This window comes from Gallus gallus, chromosome 24 (assembly GCF_016699485.2).
Source record: "Gallus gallus isolate bGalGal1 chromosome 24, bGalGal1.mat.broiler.GRCg7b, whole genome shotgun sequence".
Lineage (NCBI taxonomy): Eukaryota > Metazoa > Chordata > Aves > Galliformes > Phasianidae > Gallus > Gallus gallus.
The window spans coordinates 435,276-450,671 of record NC_052555.1 but is presented as its reverse complement, the minus strand read 5'-3'; the positions used below and the strand labels follow the sequence as shown (position 1 = coordinate 450,671).

The 15,396-nt window shown below is 53.3% G+C and overlaps 2 protein-coding genes across 4 annotated transcripts; both read left to right on the top strand.

Moving 5' to 3' along the window:
• Positions 1-21: 21 nt before the first annotated feature.
• Positions 22-8,108, top strand: EI24 (EI24, autophagy associated transmembrane protein). 2 transcript variants are annotated; one of them, NM_001006316.3, is made up of 11 exons: positions 22-106; positions 792-939; positions 2,254-2,399; positions 3,596-3,656; positions 4,520-4,586; positions 4,998-5,122; positions 5,475-5,594; positions 5,707-5,818; positions 6,223-6,334; positions 6,510-6,584; positions 6,857-8,108. In NM_001006316.3, the coding sequence occupies exons 2-11, from the start codon at positions 898-900 to the stop codon at positions 7,014-7,016; spliced, it is 1,020 nt and encodes a 339-aa protein (NP_001006316.2). In that variant the 5' UTR covers positions 22-106; positions 792-897; the 3' UTR covers positions 7,017-8,108. The 2 variants fall into 2 exon arrangements, with proteins under 2 accessions (NP_001006316.2, XP_046759696.1); XM_046903740.1 differs by having other exon boundaries at positions 22-194; positions 6,857-7,720.
• Positions 8,109-8,473: 365 nt separating this feature from the next.
• STT3A (STT3A, catalytic subunit of the oligosaccharyltransferase complex) lies at positions 8,474-15,317 on the top strand. Of its 2 annotated transcripts, none has more exons than NM_001318991.2 (19): positions 8,474-8,527; positions 9,803-9,887; positions 10,011-10,134; positions 10,296-10,356; positions 10,503-10,624; positions 10,791-10,936; positions 11,043-11,133; positions 11,509-11,615; positions 11,799-11,963; positions 12,375-12,555; positions 12,987-13,142; positions 13,283-13,374; positions 13,666-13,821; positions 13,942-14,130; positions 14,205-14,321; positions 14,393-14,495; positions 14,560-14,748; positions 14,829-14,944; positions 15,030-15,317. In NM_001318991.2, exons 3-19 carry the CDS (start codon positions 10,047-10,049, stop codon positions 15,066-15,068), a joined length of 2,118 nt encoding a protein of 705 aa, NP_001305920.1. In that variant the 5' UTR covers positions 8,474-8,527; positions 9,803-9,887; positions 10,011-10,046; the 3' UTR covers positions 15,069-15,317. The 2 variants fall into 2 exon arrangements, with proteins under 2 accessions (NP_001305920.1, XP_015153590.1); XM_015298104.4 differs by having other exon boundaries at positions 8,474-8,656.
• The last annotated feature ends 79 nt before the right edge of the window (positions 15,318-15,396 follow it).

Genomic DNA, 15,396 nt, shown 5'->3' with positions numbered 1-15,396 from the left:
GTGTGCGCCTGCGCGGAGCGCGGCGGCCGGGGCGGCGCGAGCCGGGTTTGTGCGTGCCGCGCTGAGCGGCCCCGGCCCGGCGGTGAGCGCGTGGGGCGGCCCTGAGGTAAACGTGGGCGCCGCGGGGGGCGCGGGCCGCTCCGGGACCGCGGGAGGGCCGCATCGCCCCGTGTCGTGCCGGGGACGGCCCTGAGGTACCGAAGCGCCGTACGCGGCGGGGCAGAGCGGCGGGCGCGGGCCCGGCAGAGCCGTCCTTTGGGCCTCGCTCGGCTCCGATCCGCCGCGCTGCCCGGGCCGGTCGGGTGGCCGAGTTGGGAGCGGCGGCGGCTCTTCGCGCTCGGGGGCGCGGCGGCCTCACGGCGCCCCTCACAGCGCCCCTCACGGCGCCGCGCCCCCCCGCGCGTTTCGTAACCGCCCTTCCCGCCCGCGCGGCCCCGCGGAGCGCTGCCGTTCCGTTCCGTTCCGTTCCGCGCGGACAGCCCGGCTTTGCGCCGCCGCTGCTTTGCTCTGTGTTCCCCGCCGCTCCGCTCCGCACCGAGCCGTGCCCGGCGCCCCCCGCAGCTCTCGGCCCCCCGCGCCCTGGCAGCAGCCGATCCGTGCCCATCCCGGGCTGGGTTGACTGCGCTCTGCGGCCCGAACGCCTTCTCAGTCCGAAGGCAGCGCAGCACGGCAGGGGGTGGGGTGGGGCGCGTTGAGTGGGAACCGCGGGGTGTGAGTGGGCTGTAATCGCTGTGCTCGGAACGGTGATGCGTTGTTTGTGTCTGCCACGCTCCTGTGTGCTCTCCCCGCAGGCTCCATCCGTTTCCCATCCCTCCATGATGAGAGAGGCTTGGGTTCGGCTCTTCCCCTCTCCCTGTAGTTGATAGTGTTGGAAGCAGAGGTGATGCTGGAGGCAGGATGGCAGACAGCGTGAAAACCTTCCTTCATGACCTCGTCAGGGTGAGTCGCTGCGCTTCGGGGGCCGTTTGTGCGCTGTGGGGTGGTGGGACCTCCTTCCCGTGGGCTCTGGAGTGGGTTACAAGATGTGAACGGAAAGGAAAGGGCTCCCAATACGTTTAGATTAAAGACATCTTCAAGAATCACATGGACGCGCTGGGAGACACCGTCAGGAGAAAAAAAGTCACTTTTAGCTTCTTAGAAGTGGTGCTGCGCTCCACATCCCAGGAAGGATCCGTTTCATCCCAGCTGTGAGATCTGTCCCAAAGGGCAAACTGAACTTTTAACAGATTCCTTTGGGCAGGAGTGACCTTTGTAGCCTGCGTGAGCCTGGCAGGCGTCTTATGGTGACAGGGCTTTGTGTGAACTCAGTGCTCCCTGTCTCACTTGGCTCTCCCAAGTGTTGATGTCAGATTGAAAACGCTTGTGGCGTGATGCTAACAAGTACCTTGTTTTTGGAAACTGGTTGTTTAAGAGAGCAAAGGTCTGTGGTGCCCTGGCCACAGCTTAAAGCAGAAGAACCTGTGTCATTCTGTGATGCTTTCATGCCATCTGTAAGAGGTGTTCAGAGCAGCGTGTAATTAATTTCCACCTCATCAGGTAGGAGCAGCAGCTTGCAATGCAGTTTGTCAAAATTCCTGCTGCCGGGTCAAGGGGGAGGGGGGCAGCGATGTTTCTTGGGCTGTCTGACCTGTCCGTGCATGCAGGCAGCGTGATTTTGAACTGCCAGTGATGTGCTCAGGCAGTGCTGCGGCAGTAAGAGGCTGCACAGCAGCCACCCAGGCCAGCTGCAGCACATCTGTCACTAAAAGAAAGAAATGGCATTGGAAATAATTTCAGGCACTCCCTGGAAGCTTGCATGGACGTGGCTGCTGTGAGAGTGTTTCTGAGACAAGGACAGATGGTTTTATTTGTGGAGGAATAAGTATCAAGTTCATACAGTGAGGCCACGTGGACTTTGCACATTCTAAGTATTCTGTATAATTACGTTTTATTTGCCTTAGAAGTGCTGGCAGGGGAAGAAGTGCATTGTGCCAGACAGAAGAAATGGGCTGTGAGAGATCTCCATGGCTTTTGCCAGGGTTATAAATAGAGGAGATTGATGAGACATCACACCTTTTAAAAAAAGAAGGGTAAAAAACAAAAAAGCTTTCCAGTGCTGTTCCTAAAGATGCTGGAACGTGTGATTTAGGTCACCAGGCCGTGTGCATCTGCTTGGTATGCGTTTATGTCCCTTTCCATAATGGGGAGCAGCCCGGGTCAGCCGTGTCCCACTCCTCCCTGCTCTGGGCTGACGTGCTGTCCTGGTGTCTGCAGGGAATCAAGGACTCCATCTGGGGCATCTGCACCATCTCCAAGCTGGATGCCCGGATCCAGCAGAAAAGGGAAGAGCAGAAGCGGAGGAGAGCAAACAGCGCACTTGCCCAGCGGAGGTTTCACATGGAAGAGAGGAAGCAAGAGAAGTGAGTATGGAGCCTTATGAGTCACAGATCAGGCAATTTGCTTGTCTTTGAGTCTGTTGAGAGCAGGGAGAGAGAACCAGAGGGAGAGCTCTGTGCAAAGCTTTGAAGAGCCCCATGAATTGCAAAATCTCTGCAAGTCACAGTGATTTGGCAGTGCATGTGCTTTTCTGTCTTAAATATCTGTTGTATCACAGCAGTCTGGCTAAAAGGGAAGTTGAGGTAAGTGAGGTTTATGAAATAAAGACATCACTTCTGCCTGCACTTGTGAAGATCTCCATAAAACTGGGTCAGACCTGCATCCCGAGTGTCATTACAAGCTGATCTTCTGACATGTTTGCAAGTAGTCTGCAGCAGAAACACAGTTTATAAACCCGACTGTGCTAACGTGCAGAGCCAGCGAAGATGAAAGCTGCAACATGAAATACCTTTTTGCATTCTGTTGTGAAACTGTGGGCCTTTTATGATAAGAGAGGAAATCAGACTTTGTTGTTTGAGAATTGAGACTATGTAGGCACTTCGAATGACCATGGGTACCTGCCCCGCAGCGTGGAGCTGTATGAGCCAGAAGAACGTGGAGTTCTGAGTTCACCTTTTCCTGGATGCTGGCCCTCCTGCTGTGTTTAAAGATGGTTGCTGTGGGTGATGCTCATGGGATCAGGAAGAAACAGCGTTCTGCTTAGAGCACGCGTTCAGATCCAAGCTACACATTTGGGGCAGATGAAGGATATTTTTTTCCGCAGCCTTGCAGTGTTCCGCAGCCATCTATATCAGTTGCATCTACTAAGGCTGGGAATGCCTGAATTATATCCATGTGGGAGCAAACCAGCATCTATTCTTGTGCCCGACTCCCAAACCGCACAGAAGTGTTTCTCAGCTCTCCTAATTACCATTGGGCTGCGTTCAGTGCAGTGACGTTTGGTTGGGAATATGCCTTTCAAGACGTGTTTGCAGATTATTTTGCCTGGTTTGTCTAAAGATGGTGGCAGAGTCCTGCTGCATGTCTGTGCTGGGATTTCTTGCAGAATTCCAGTGGTCAGATAGAATGAGCGGTGCTACTGGCATTCAGTTGGTTGTCTTAGAAACTTATTAAGGTGTCTATCACATCAGTGTCCAAAATGTGAGACTGAAACAGTTACCATTTGTCCACGTTCAGGAGTTAAGCATCTCTCATACACATCTGTCGCATTGCTTTCCAGTGAACCCCGGATAGTGAGCCGGATATTTCAGTGTTGTGCCTGGAATGGAGGTGTATTCTGGGTAAGTGGATATTTGGGGTGTTTTCTGTGTTAAAACGCTGTGAAAAGCAGTGATGTGCTGCAGTGCTTGTGAGCTTTCAGCAGGGCTTGGCTGCCCCGCAGTTGAAAGGCTGTAGGAATAGAGGGGAATCCTTACATTTCCCAGTCCCAGCACTATTTAAAAGAATGTGGTACGGGACTGAAGTGATAGACTCACTGGAGAACTCTTCATATTAAAACCCACTGATTTTCCAGGTCTTTGAGACTGCTCTTTGCCTGAATATTCAAAGCCTGCTCTGTTGCAGGCAGGGATATTGTTTTACCAAATTGAATATTGATATCTCAAGACATTGCCTTAGCTCTGACCTTACCGTGACTATGAATAAGTTTAATTAGACTGCTGTTTAATGGAGCAGATGCTTTGCAATCTACTAAATCACCAACTTCATTTTTCCATTAGACTGTGGCAGAGTGTGACGAGTCAGTGTGCAGATGTTAAAAGGAAAGTGCTTAATCACAGACATTGGCTGTATTTAAGCAGAGATCCTTGGTTCTGTATTGATGGATTGATGCCCTTATAATGGTGTCAATGGTAGAGGGTCTGCCTTCAGATCAGTAATTACAGCCTTCACTGTCTTGATGTGTGCACATTACTGTTTTATTTGAAACTGAGCTATTTAGCTGCCAAATAGGAAGCTGCTAGCCACATGGTGTGGCTTTGGGGCCATGGTGGCATCAGAAGGGGCTGAGGTACCTTCAGAGGAGTTTATGCTAGAGCTTTATTACATGTGTTGGGATTTCACCACGCCAGGTGGCAGAATAGAGCGCAAGAAGCGAACGTGCAAAGCCTCACCATGAACCCTTGTTGTTTCTCTTTCCCTGTAGCTTAGTCTCTTCTTGTTTTACCGAGTATTTATACCTGTACTTCAGTCAGTCACAGCCCAGATCATCGGTAAGTGCTTTCCTGTCTGTATATTAAGGGGCACTGAGTACTCAGACAAGGCTGTGATTAATTGTTTAGTAGAAAATCAGACAGATGGGTAATCCTGCTAACAGACTGGAAGAGTTGACAACAGTCTTTGAACTCTTCTTGTGTTAGGGATCTAGCCCATGTGTTTCACTACTGAATGCCCATAGTTGTCAGTAGATACAAAATATATTTGCAAATAAATGCAAAGCAAGTGGGTGGAACTGTGCCTTTAAAGGAGAGTTGTTAAGGTCAGAGCATTTTACTCAAGCGCTACAATGAGAATTTCACTGTGACAGAGATGGTGGTACCAGGAAAGTTTAACACAGAGCTGTGGGATTTGTGATGTGAAAGGAGGAGGTTCCTGAGGTGCTGCTTTCTGCCCATCTTCCAAAGGTGACCCTTCCTTACATGGCGATGTCTGGTCTTGGCTGGAGTTTATTCTCACCTCCATCTTCAGTGCCCTCTGGGTCCTCCCCCTGTTTGTGCTCAGTAAGGTCGTCAATGCCATCTGGTTTCAGGTAGGTGACAGGGACGTGGATTCTCATGCAAATGATGGGGAATTTCCTTGTTAAAGCTTGATTGGTCAGGAGGAAATCTGTGGGACACCCTGCAGCCCCTCTTGGTGATGATACAGGGGTGGCATTTTGGGCCCAGATAAAACACAGCATGTCGAGCCCAGAAATGGCACAGATGGCTGCACGTTCAAACCATCTTGGCACCCCTGCATAGGCTTGGGGGCAAACTTCCAGGATGAGAGAATCTGAAATCCCATCCTGAAAAGGACTTGGGGGTGTTCTTAGTGGGTGACTGCAGCTCAGCAGCGTGCTCTGTTAGGTGAACTGTTTGTCGTTCCCCTTCTCTCCTGTGCAGGACATCGCAGATCTCGCATTTGAAGTTTCTGGCAGAAAGCCACACCCCTTTCCCAGTGTCAGTAAAATCATTGCCGACATGTTGTTCAACCTCCTGCTGCAGGCACTGTTCCTCATCCAGGTGAGATCACAGCGCTGACCAGACACAGTGCCCTGGGGTGGTGACAGTCACACTGTTTGCTCCAATTCCTGTTCCCGAGCAGCCCTCCCTCACCTGCTCTTTTCTTCCACAGGGGATGATAGTGAGTCTGTTCCCCATTGATATCATCGGCCAGCTGATCAGCCTCCTGCACATGTCACTGCTCTATTCTCTCTACTGTTTTGAGTACCGCTGGTTTAACAAAGGTGAGTGTTGCCTCCTGTAAGACACGGTTCTGCAAGTCAGGCCTCTGTACCCAAGTGCTGTCTGCATGGGCTGATATCAGGGCACGTGTGCAGCCCACAGGGATTGTGTGTGTGGCTGAGAAGTGAGCAAGCATCTTGGCAGTTCTACGCCAGCTGACAGGAGTCGCTGTTGCTGGCTATTATTCTTCGTCCTGATGCTACTGCATGAGTTTGTTTCCTCTTTGCTCATTTGGTCTTTGGCACAGCAATCCAAAGAATTCCCGTGTTCTTTGAAGTAGGCTGGGTATAAATGCTTCTTGTTCTGTTCATTGTTTTCCTTTATTTTTACAAGGACTGAAGCGTAGTGAAGGTCTTTCCCCAGTGTGCCAACTCAGTGGGTTTCTTGGGGGTTTTGTTTTCACCAGGAATTGAAATGCACCAACGGTTATCCAACATTGAGAGAAACTGGCCCTATTACTTTGGATTTGGCTTACCACTGGCTTTCCTCACCGCAATGCAGTCCTCCTATATCATCAGGTAAGTCTTCAGGGGGGCAGGTTGCTGTCTGGGAGGAGCAGGCCACACTAATGCCCCTTTCCCAACTTCTACCCTCCTTTACATCAGAGAAGTGTACCCTCATCCACGGTACCGTGGACATCCTTCACAGAGAACTTTCAGCAAACCCAGCAAACTCTTTTCTTTTTCCTTCCAGTGGCTGCCTCTTTTCCATCCTTTTCCCTCTGTTCATCATCAGCGCCAACGAAGCAAAGACACCTGGCAAAACATAGTAAGTAGTGGCCTGGGGGTGCTCTGTGGTGGTGTTAGATCTGGGACAAATGTGCTAAACAGAAACAGCACAGGGAGAGCAGGCTTCCAGCACTGGGTTGGTGAGGTGGGAACAGCAGGGCTGGGCTTTCCATACCTCTTAAATTCCCCTTATCCATAAAGGCATGACAAATACTGTGAGGACTGAAGGGGGCTTTTTGGACACAGGGTGCCACATCGGGAGAGCCCAAACTATGTGCAGGCAGTGAGCTCACAGCCTCTGTTCCCTTCCAGCCACTTCCAGCTCCGTCTCTTCTCCCTGGTGGTTTTCCTCAGCAACAGACTCTTCCACAAGACCGTTTACCTTCAGTCCACCCTGAGCAGCGCCTCTGCAGACAGGCTGCTCTCTCCCCAGCCGTCTCCTGCCAAACACAAGCCTGCTCCGGGGCACTGAACCACAGCCCAAGGGGACAGGATGCAGGCCAGGCCTCAGCTGCTAGAAACATCCTGGGGAAATGCAGGACGCAGCGTGTGAGGCACTCGCGTGTCTTCCCACCACCAAAAGCCCCGCTGGGTGTTTCTGTGTCCCCCACTGTGAGCATGCAGGTGGAGAATTTGGGAAAAGTCTGGATTTTTAACACCTTTGTGAGATACAAAAAGCCAGGTTCCCTGTGCTTGTTTTATAGCATGTCCCAGCCCTTCCCTTGGACTGTTTTGTACTTCCTTCCTGTGCCATCTCCCTCCCCTCAGACGAGTGCTTTGTGGCCCCTGTTTTGCCCTAGCTTTGTGGGTAACCTGTGCTGTGTCTCCCCTGTACCGTTGTCCTTTGTATGTTGTAACTCAGGTCGGGGTTTTTGTAGTCCTGCTGTGCTGAGCAGCTCCCAGGGCTGTAAGTCCGGTGGGGGCAGCTCAGCCTCCCCACCCCGCAGTGACCAGCTCTGGTCCCTGATTGCAGACAGCCCCATGACAAGTGCCACCTTCCAGGGCACAGTACCGGAGGGCACCGTCCTGCAGAGAGGGAGCCAGCTCCATGCCATGGCCACCGAACGCTCGGGGTTTTTACATCTCTGAAATTGCAAAGGGAAATTGCTCAAACAAGGTCAGGAACCGAAATGGAAACTTGGGAAACGCATTAAATCTGGGGTTGGGTATAAGGTTTTTTTGGAGTTTTTGTGCATTTTTCATTTTTTGTTGTGGACATTAAGCTACTTGGGAGCAGCACCTGCCTGGGGCTTTTCCATGGACACAGGAACGTGTCACCGTGGTGGCTCTGCACGCTGTTCTGCTGTACCCAGAGCAGGGCTGTTGGTTTTCGGTTGTAGCAGTGGCGGTGTCCACGTGTGTCGCTGTGGCTCCGTGCGCGGTCCGTCCCGCAGTGCGTTCCGGGTGCAGCCGCAGCGCTGCCACTGCGCTGCCCCATTGTTTTTCACAACTGGGGTCAGGCTTTGGACAAACAAACTTGTTCTCGAGTATTTTCACACTGAAATGTTATATGGAAAAAAACAAACAAAAAAAAAAAACCAACAACAAATCGAGTTTGCAGCCATCCTGCGTGCAGCGGTTTATTTGAAGCGGCCGTTCTCGGGTTCTTTTTGGGGTGAACTGGGGGGAGATGTGCCCTGCCTCAGCTCCGCCTCGGGGTGCGGACCTGGCGCGCCCACGTGGCGCCACCCACGTGGCGTGCACCGCCCGCTTCCGGGCACGTGACCGGCCGCGCCCCGCCCTCGGGGCTCCGAGCCCAGACGGACACGTCACTGCTCGCTCTCAAGCAGCCCCGCCCGCCGCGCGCTCCGCCAATCGGAATGCTCCGTGTGAATCCCGGTCTCGGCGTTACGCTCAATGAGCGGCGGCGTTGCTTGAGTGGCATCATATCGGACCAATGGGAAGCCGGCGGAGCGGTGAGGCGGGCTGGGGCAGCCGCACGGGGCGGATGGACGGGGCGGCGGGGCCGAGAGCAGCGCCCAGGTGAAGGCCGGGGGCGCGGGGGGGCGCGCCGGGACTGGGGGAGGTGGGTGGGGCGGCCGGGGAAGGGGGCTGGGCCTGGGGTACTGGGAGCTGAGCGGCGTTGGGCCTGCGCTGCGCTAGGCCTGAGGGGTAAGGAGTGCGGCCTGGGGCGTGGGGAGCTGTGGGGTCATGGGATGTCAGGCCTGGGGGGCGTGGGGGTGCGGGGTATGGGGTGCCGAGCCTGAGCTGTGGGAGTCCGTGGGGTAGTGGGTGCTGGGCCTATGGGGAGAGGCGTTGTGGGGTTATGGGCTACTCGAGCCTGGGGCTGCACGGTTGTGGGGCGCCAGGCCTGCGGTGCGAGGGGCTGTAGGGCTATGGGACACCTGAGCCCCGGGTCGTGGGGGTGTGGGGTCATGGGGTGCCGGGTCTGGGGCTGTGGGATTGTCATGGCCTGCAGCATTCATAGAGCTGCGTGGCGTGCAGCTGTGGGTGCACGTCAGGGCACGGTCAGGCTGGAGGGGGCTGACACTGAGGCCCGGACATCATTGCTTGGCCCAGGCGTGGCTTTTACCCGTTCTTACCCCACACCGGGCACTGCTTGGACCCGCCCTGCGCCCCCTGGAGCTGTGGGCATCAACGGGCACAGGGCACAGAGGTGTTCCTGCCCGGAGCCGCACGTATCTGCGGTCTGTCCTTATTGCTGCTCATTGTTACCCCCGAGGGAGCCCAGAAAAAATTACAGCACCGAGTTTTTTCTGTGTCAGGCTGTGATAGGTGGCTGGAGGTCAGAATCGCTGCTGGGTCACAAAATGATTTTCAGGTGCACTTTGTTATTTCTAAATCTCAGCCTGTCCAAATAAGCTCTCATGTGGCCTTCTAACTCAGAGATATGGACTGTGGCTTTATCAGCCCGTTCTGGGACTGAGGCTGTAGGAGTTTGGGGTTTTTTGTTTTTCCAATTTGAGTGGGCAAGAAAGCATTTCTAAAAAATCTGGGTGTTTTCAGAGAATGAAATCATTAATCTCTGCCTGCAGTTTCACTTCCTTGGTACCTAACATCACATTTTCTCAGTTTTTTCCTCCACCCAAGGAGGTCAGATTAAACATCTGCATCATGCAGTGCCTCAAGAGCTGCCTGTGCAGATCTGTGTTAGCAAACCTCTTCGATGTGTGCATTTCAGACCAGTAATTTGGAACCTCAGAGGGTTTGTTGTGCATCTCTTGTAGCTCAGCCAAGAAGAACCAGCCTTGGTTCTTTAGCTGCTGAAAGCTTAGGGTTATCTTGTTTTGCACACAGAGAAACAGACACATCTGCCCCAAAGAAGTTCTGCTCTCTGTGAAAGAAGTTGAAGCCTCAGCCAAGATTTGGGCCAACTGATCAGGTGAGGCTCTGGGGAGCCAGGTTCAAGGGGGAGGGAGGGAGAGAAGGAGGGAGGGAGGCAGGCAGCAGATACACGGCAGGGTTCCAGCCCTACTCTCTGATCATCTCCGTTTCCCATTTTTAGGTTTTCAGGTGTCTGTTCCCTGCCTTTGATGTGACAATGACCAAGCTGGGGTTCCTCCGGCTCTCCTATGAGAAGCAGGACACGCTGCTCAAGCTCCTCATCCTGTCCATGGCAGCTGTGCTGTGTAAGTCTGTATGTAGGACCCCAGGAACTGCCCTCCTCCTTCAGTTCTTCCTTAGGTCACCAAGCTCCCATCCGTCCTTAAAGAGTGACCCAAGTGCACACTGTTATTCATTCAGTACTGGTTCCTTTGAAAACTCATTCTTCTCTTCTTTGTGTTTACAGCTTTCTCCACAAGACTCTTTTCTGTCCTAAGATTTGAAAGTGTCATCCATGAATTTGACCCGTAAGTGTCTTCCCCTCATCCTGTGGGTTTTCCTCTTCGGGATCAGTGGCTGCTGGGTGCTGTTTGCTGGGCTGTGTTTACTCTCAGCAGTCTGTGAGTGGTTGTTATACCTGTGTCTGGACACAGAGGTGGTCGTGTTGTTGCAGGTACTTTAATTACCGCACAACCCGCTTCCTGGCAGAGGAAGGCTTCTACAAATTCCACAACTGGTTTGATGACCGAGCATGGTACCCCTTGGGCAGGATTATTGGTGGAACCATTTATCCAGGTAGGCCAGCAGGCTTCAGCTGTGCTAGAACACACTTTGTGCAATGCGGGGCTGCCAGGGCGTGGATTTGGGAAGGCAGCAGCTCCTGTCTGTTCCATCCTTCCCACCTTTTATGGCTGCCCTGCTCCAATTGCAACCCACTGACAGTGCCACGTCCGTCCCACAGGGCTGATGATCACCTCGGCAGCCATCTACCACGTGCTGCACTTCTTCCACATCACCATCGACATCCGGAACGTCTGCGTCTTCCTGGCGCCCCTCTTCTCCTCCTTCACCACCATTGTGACTTACCACCTCACCAAAGAGCTCAAGGTATGGGGAGGACCATTTCAGCGTTAGGTTTTATTCCTTTGAGGCGTATCTGTGCATGCAGAGCCACGATCTGATGGTTCTCTTGCCCTCTGGCTGTGCTCCCCAGGATGCGGGCGCAGGGCTCCTTGCTGCTGCCATGATTGCAGTTGTGCCTGGGTACATCTCTCGTTCTGTTGCCGGATCCTACGATAACGAAGGTGAGTTTGTAGCACTCAGAGCAGGGAAACCTCTAAGAAGCCAGGTTCCTCTCCCCTGTGTGGGCTGTGGGGGACCACGTAAGGAATCATTGTTTTGCTAAGAGGTAGCTGGTGGAGCTAGAAATCACACAAGCTGTTGCTTGCTAAACATTATCATGTTTCAATCTTGCAATCAGATACAGAACTGTTTTCCCACTATTCATACAAAGTGCTGTTCTTTCTGGTGGAGCAGCAGCAAGATAGGCAGATTTTTATATATATAATATATATATATTTTAACGTAGTCAGATGCTCTGGTGCATATTGACATTGAGGTTACACTGACATTCAGGGTGATATGAGCTTGCTCTGACCTCGCTGTGTCTCTCCACCCAGGTATTGCCATTTTCTGCATGCTGCTAACCTACTACATGTGGATCAAGGCTGTGAAAACTGGCTCTATCTATTGGGCAGCGATGTGTGCTCTTGCCTATTTCTACATGGTGAGCGTTCCTTTATCCTGGCACCCAGATATCTGATAAGTCTGGGCTTCTGGCAGCTGGGGCTGCTCAGGGTGCCCTTTATGGGGAGAGCACATGATCCCAAGAAAACAGAATGTGCTGTTGGACCCCACCGTGCAGTCTGTCCAGCTCTGGAATTGGTATTTTTCATTTTCCTTTTGCCAGGTCTCCTCGTGGGGTGGCTATGTCTTCCTGATTAACCTGATCCCACTGCATGTCCTTGTGCTGATGCTGACTGGCCGCTTCTCACACAGGATCTATGTTGCATACTGCACTGTGTACTGCCTGGGGACAATCCTCTCAATGCAGATCTCCTTTGTTGGCTTTCAGGTGAGGCCTTCCAGCACTGCTTCTCTTTCAGGAAATCTTGGAAGTTCCATTTTCCATGAAGGAAACGCTCTCACCAGCACACATCTCCGTACAGTAGGAAGTGTAGCATTGTCAAGAGAAGCAGTTGCCTCTTTGTCACCTTTACTGTCCTGGAATGGGGAATACAGGTTTCGTGGGCTTGGAAACTTCAGCTGGACGAGAACTTACACCAAGGAAGGCTCTCAGAGTTCATTTTTCATGTTCATTCCTATCAGAATTAAGGCTGATGTGAAATTTGTCATGTCCACGGGGAGGGAATGGCTTCCTATGACTTCAGCCGGTCATGACTTCAGCACTGATTTTGCTGAGGTCTTTTTGGAGTGACTCAGCTGCTGTTTCCCTGTGTCTGATCACACTGTCCCCTGTTTGCAGCCTGTCCTCTCCTCAGAGCACATGGCTGCCCTGGGCGTCTTTGGCTTGTGCCAGATCCATGCCTTTGTGGACTACCTCCGCAGCAAGCTGAACCCACAGCAGTTTGAAGTCCTCTTCAGGAGCGTCATCTCCCTGGTTGGCTTTGTCCTCCTGACAACCGGGGCTGTGCTGATGCTCACAGGTAGTTCAATTAATGGTGATCCCATTAATGGCGATGTTGTGGAGCATGTTTCACTGCTGGCTTTGCCTCTTTCCCATGCTTCGAGTCATAGAATCACAGAATCATTAAGGTTGGAAAAGACTTTTCAGATCACCAAGTCCAACCCCAGCCCAGCCCCACTGTTCTCACTAACCGTGTCCCTCGCTGAAGGGCACACCTTTTGTCAGTCGTGATTTCTGCATTATTGCTTGCACCATGTGGATTGGGTTGGGCACAAATCTTCTTAGGGTAAAATCACATTTAATTTCGTTTTTAAAATAAGAGTTTTGAGTAATGGAGATGATAAACGAGGTGCAGGATTGCTCATTCAGCCTTGCACATTTCCGTTGTGACAACCTGTTGGCATTGCTGGCTGTGCTAGGACTGATGCTGATTTTTCTCCTCTCTGCTAGGGAAAATCTCCCCATGGACGGGGCGTTTCTACTCCCTGCTGGATCCTTCCTATGCCAAGAACAACATTCCCATCATTGCCTCTGTCTCAGAGCACCAGCCCACCACCTGGTCCTCCTATTACTTTGACCTGCAGCTCCTTGTGTTCATGTTCCCAGGTGAGCCCAGCCTTGTTGCAGTCGGACCCTGAGGTGATCTCTGGGTTTATTACATCCTTGCAGCATGCTGCATGTCCCCACCAGATGGATTTTCTTTCAGGCTAAGGTGAACCTCACCTGTTTCTCTTTCCTCTTTGCAGTTGGTCTCTATTACTGCTTCAGCAATCTCTCAGATGCCCGCATTTTTATCATCATGTATGGCGTGACCTCCATGTACTTCTCTGCTGTAATGGTGAGGGCTGCTCGGGTTGGTGCACTGTTGTGGGACTGAGAAGGACACGAGCAGGATGATGAGATGGTCTTAACAAAACTGACTTTTTCTTTTCTGAACTTGTTGGCAATGGCTTTAAACTAAAAGAGGGCAGGTTAAGGTTAGATGTTAGGAAGTTCTTCACCCAGAGTGCGGTGAGGTCCTGGCACTGCTGCTCAGAGAAGTGGGTGCCCCATCTGTGGAGTTGCCCCAGGCCAGGCTGTGTGGCTCTGCCCGCTCAGCAGGCTCTGATGGCCGTGCTGTTGCCTGCAGGTGCGGCTGATGCTGGTGCTGGCCCCGGTGATGTGCATCCTTTCCGGCATCGGCGTTTCTCAGGTGTTGTCCACCTACATGAAGAACCTGGACATCAGCCGGCCAGACAAGAAGAGCAAAAAGCAGCAAGACTCCACCTACCCCATCAAAAATGAAGTGAGTGCTGGGGCAGCTCCTCACTGTGGGGAAGAGGAGCGTTGCTGCTGTTCCTGGTGGGGATGAGCGCGTGGGAGGTGCTCTCTGCCCTCCTGCAGTGACACTGATCTGCATCCCCAGGTTGCCAGCGGCATGATCCTGGTGATGGCTTTCTTCCTCATCACGTACACCTTTCACTCGACCTGGGTGACCAGCGAGGCGTACTCATCGCCGTCCATCGTGCTGTCAGCGCGCGGCGGGGACGGCAGCAGAATCATCTTTGATGACTTCAGGGAGGCCTACTACTGGCTGCGGCACAACACGCCCGAGGTAACGGCGCTCCGACCCCGGCGGGTGCTGGCACCCATCTGCATGCTGACAGCACATGTGGTGTTTGGCTGCAGGACGCCAAGGTGATGTCCTGGTGGGACTACGGCTACCAGATCACCGCCATGGCCAACCGCACCATCCTGGTGGACAACAACACCTGGAACAACACGCACATCTCCCGTGTTGGGCAGGTAGGTGCTCCCACACCGCGCCCGTGCTTTTGGAGCGCTGCGGCACATCACAGCCGTTGGGTCCCCCGCAGGCGATGGCATCGACGGAGGAGAAAGCCTACGAGATCATGAGAGAGCTGGACGTGAGCTACGTGCTGGTGATCTTCGGCGGCCTCACCGGCTATTCGTCTGACGGTAAGAGCCCGCAGCACCCTGCATGTCCCCCGCACGGCCCGTGCTCACCCTCCATCCCTTGCAGACATCAACAAGTTCCTGTGGATGGTGCGCATCGGCGGCAGCACGGACACGGGCCGGCACATCAAGGAGCACGACTACTACACGCCCACCGGCGAGTTCCGCGTCGACCGCGAGGGCTCCCCGGTGCTGCTCAACTGCCTGATGTACAAGATGTGCTACTACCGCTTCGGGCAGGTCTACACCGAGGCCAGTGCGTGTCGTGCGCGGTGCCGCCGTGTCCCCGGCAGCCGTGGGGCCGTGGTGGCACAGCGCCGCTTTCTGTCCCCGTAGAGCGGCCGCCGGGCTACGACCGCGTGCGCAACGCCGAGATCGGGAACAAGGACTTTGAGCTGGATGTGCTGGAGGAGGCGTACACCACAGAGCACTGGCTGGTCCGGATATACAAAGTAGGAGGCCTCGATGAGCACCGCGCCAGCGCTGGGAGGGCGTTGGGCGTCGCGCGGTGCTACCCGTGGGTTTCCTCTCTTGCAGGTGAAGGATTTGGACAACCGCGGGTTGTCGCGGACATAGAGCCGTGCTGCCAACCTGGGCCTGGGAAGCAGAAATATTTTTGGATTTTATGGGTTTTTGGGGTGGTTTTTTTTTGTTGTTGTTGTTGTTGTTTTGGTTCTTTTTTTTTATACCATTCATAAGTGCAGGAGGAGATGGGATGCCCCCAGCCCTGCTGCGTGCCGGGGGGGTTTTATATCACACGCAGAGCAGCCACCAAATCAGAAATCACGGCTTTACCGGGGGTTGATTAAAGGGGAATTACCGAAATCTGCTTTTTTTTTCCCTCAGTCGTGCTCGGTTTGTTTTCCCCGTTCGGCTCCGAGGGGTCTCCGTGTCGGGGGTGGAG

What these genes read in the sequence shown, in the direction of transcription:
- EI24 (NM_001006316.3), top strand. Translation starts at nt 898, where the DNA reads ATGGCAGACAGCGTGAAAACCTTCCTTCATGACCTCGTCAGG. An exon ending in GTACCGCTGGTTTAACAAAG is followed by an intron (nt 5,819 to 6,222) that starts GTGAGTGTTGCC and finishes TGTTTTCACCAG; the next exon opens with GAATTGAAATGCACCAACGG. An exon ending in CAGTCCTCCTATATCATCAG is followed by an intron (nt 6,335 to 6,509) that starts GTAAGTCTTCAG and finishes TTTTCCTTCCAG; the next exon opens with TGGCTGCCTCTTTTCCATCC.
- STT3A (NM_001318991.2), top strand. Translation starts at nt 10,047, where the DNA reads ATGACCAAGCTGGGGTTCCTCCGGCTCTCCTATGAGAAGCAGGACACG. An exon ending in CTCTTGCCTATTTCTACATG is followed by an intron (nt 11,616 to 11,798) that starts GTGAGCGTTCCT and finishes TCCTTTTGCCAG; the next exon opens with GTCTCCTCGTGGGGTGGCTA. An exon ending in CACCGGCTATTCGTCTGACG is followed by an intron (nt 14,496 to 14,559) that starts GTAAGAGCCCGC and finishes CATCCCTTGCAG; the next exon opens with ACATCAACAAGTTCCTGTGG.